Below are 2,242 nucleotides of genomic sequence, written 5' to 3'. Positions count from 1 at the left end.
TGAAATCCCAATAGTTCATTTTTGCCCTTGCTTCCCTTGCCTTTGGCAATGTTTCTAGGAAGCAGTTACTGCGGCTGAGGTGGAAGAGGTTGCTGCCTGTGATCTCCTCTAGGATTTTGATGGATTCCTGTCTCACATTGAGGTCCTTCATCCATTTTGAGTCTATTTTTGTGTGTGGTGTAAGGAAATGGTCCAGTTTCATTCTTCTGCATGTGGCTGTCCAATTTTCCCAACACCATTTGTTGAAGAGACTGTATTTTTTCCATTGGACATTCTTTCCTGCTTTGTTGAAGATTACTTGACCATAGAATTGAGGGTCCATTTCTGGGCTCTCTGTTCTATGTGTCTGTTTTTGTGCCAGTACCATACTGTCTTGATGATGACAGCTTTGTAATAGAGCTGGAAGTCTGGAATTGTAATGCCACCAGCTTTTTCTTTTTCAACATTCCTCTGGCTATTTGGGGTCTTTTCTGGTTCCATACAAATTTTAGGATTATTTGTTCCATTTCTTTGAAAAAAGTTGATGGTATTTTAATAGGGATTGCATTAAATGTGTAGATTGCTCTAGGTAGCATAGACATCTTCACAATATTTGTTCTTCCAATCCATGAGCATGGAATGTTTTTCCATTTCTTTGTGTCTTCCTCAATTTCTTTCATGAGTATTCTATAGTTTTCTGAGTACAGGTTCTTTGCCTCTTTGGTTAGATTTATTCCTAGGTATCTTATGGTTTTGGGTGCAGTTGTAAATGAGATCGACTCCTTAATTTCTCCTCTGTCTTGTTAGTGTATAGAAATGCAACTGATTTTTGTGCATTGATTTTATATCCTGTCACTTTACTGAATTCCTGTATGAGTTCTAGCAGTTTTGGGGTGGAATCTTTTGGGTTTCCCACATAAAGTATCATATCATCTGCAAAGAGTGAGTTTCATTTCTTCTTTGCTGATTCAGATGCGTTTTCTTTTTGTTGTCTGATTGCTGAGGCTAGGAGTTCTAGTACTATGTTGAATTGCAGTGGTGAGATTGGACATCCCTGCCGTGTTCCTGACCTTAGGAGAAAAGGTCTCAATTTTTCCCCATTGAGAATGATATTCGCTGTGGGTTTTTCATAGATGGCCTTTTTTTTTTTTTTTTTTTTTGGCTGGGTACAGTATACCTTATTGATGGTACATGACAAGGTAGGGCTCCCAAAGCCCCTCCCCTTCTTCAGGGGGTCTGGGATGGAAATGATGGAGGTCAGGAGATTCTTAGTGTTTGTGGGGATAAGTTGGGGCAGGGACTCCCCAGCAGCTGAGGGCCTCTCTCTTCCTCTTGCTCTCATTGGGGCTGGTGGTCCAGGGGGCTCTTACTCCTTGGAGGCCATGTGGACCATAAGGTCCACCACCCGGTTGCTGTAGCCGAATTCATTGTCATACCAGGAAATGAGCTTGACAAAGTAGTCGTTGAGAGCAATGCCAGCCCCAGCATCGAAGGTGGAGGAGTGGGTGTCACTGTTAAAGTCGCAGGAGACAAACTGGTCCTCAGTGTACCCCAGTATGCCCTTGAGGGGGCCCTCTGATGCCTGCTTCACCACCTTCTTGATGTCGTCATATTTGGTAGCTTTCTCCAGGCAGCAGATCAGATCCACGACGGACACGTTGGGGGTGGGGATACGGAAGGCCATGCCAGTGAGCTTCCTGTTCAGCTCAGGGATGACCTTGCCCACAGCCTTGGCAGCGCCAGTGGAAGCAGGGATAATGTTCTGGGTAGCCCCTTGGCCATCATGCCACAGCTTCCCAGAGGGGCCGTCCACGGTCTTCTGGGTGGCAGTGATGGCATGGATGGTGGTCATGAGTCCCTCCACGATGCCAAAGTTGTCATGGATAACCTTGGCCAGAGGAGCCAAGCAGTTGGTGGTGCAGGAGGCATTGCTGACAATCTTGAGGGAGTTGTCATACTTCTCATGGTTCACACCCATCACGAACAAAGGGGCATCAGCAGAGGGAGCAGAGATGATAACCCTCTTGGCCCTGCCCTTCAAATGAGCCCCAGCCTTCTCCATGGTGGTGAAGACCCCAGTGGACTCCACAACATACTGAGCACCAGCATCACCCCATTTGATGTTGGCAGGATCTCGCTCCTGGAAGATGGAGATGAACTTTCCATTGATGACAAGCTTCCCGTTCTCAGCCTTGACTGTGCTGTGGAATTTGCCATGGGTGGAATCATACTGGAACATGTAGACCATGTAGTTGAGGTCAAT

At 46.1% G+C, this 2,242-nt stretch overlaps 1 protein-coding gene across 1 annotated transcript; it reads right to left on the bottom strand.

Moving 5' to 3' along the window:
- Nucleotides 1–1,301: 1,301 nt before the first annotated feature.
- Nucleotides 1,302–2,242, bottom strand: LOC116628111 (glyceraldehyde-3-phosphate dehydrogenase-like). The gene has a single exon (XM_032398223.1). It carries the CDS (start codon nt 2,225–2,227, stop codon nt 1,346–1,348), a length of 882 nt encoding a protein of 293 aa, XP_032254114.1. The 5' UTR covers nt 2,228–2,242; the 3' UTR covers nt 1,302–1,345.

Source organism: Phoca vitulina, unplaced genomic scaffold (assembly GCF_004348235.1).
Source record: "Phoca vitulina isolate PV1807 unplaced genomic scaffold, GSC_HSeal_1.0 scaffold3, whole genome shotgun sequence".
Taxonomy (NCBI): domain Eukaryota; kingdom Metazoa; phylum Chordata; class Mammalia; order Carnivora; family Phocidae; genus Phoca; species Phoca vitulina.
The sequence above is the reverse complement of the archived record's forward strand: the minus strand, read 5'-3'. Positions and strand labels throughout refer to the sequence as shown.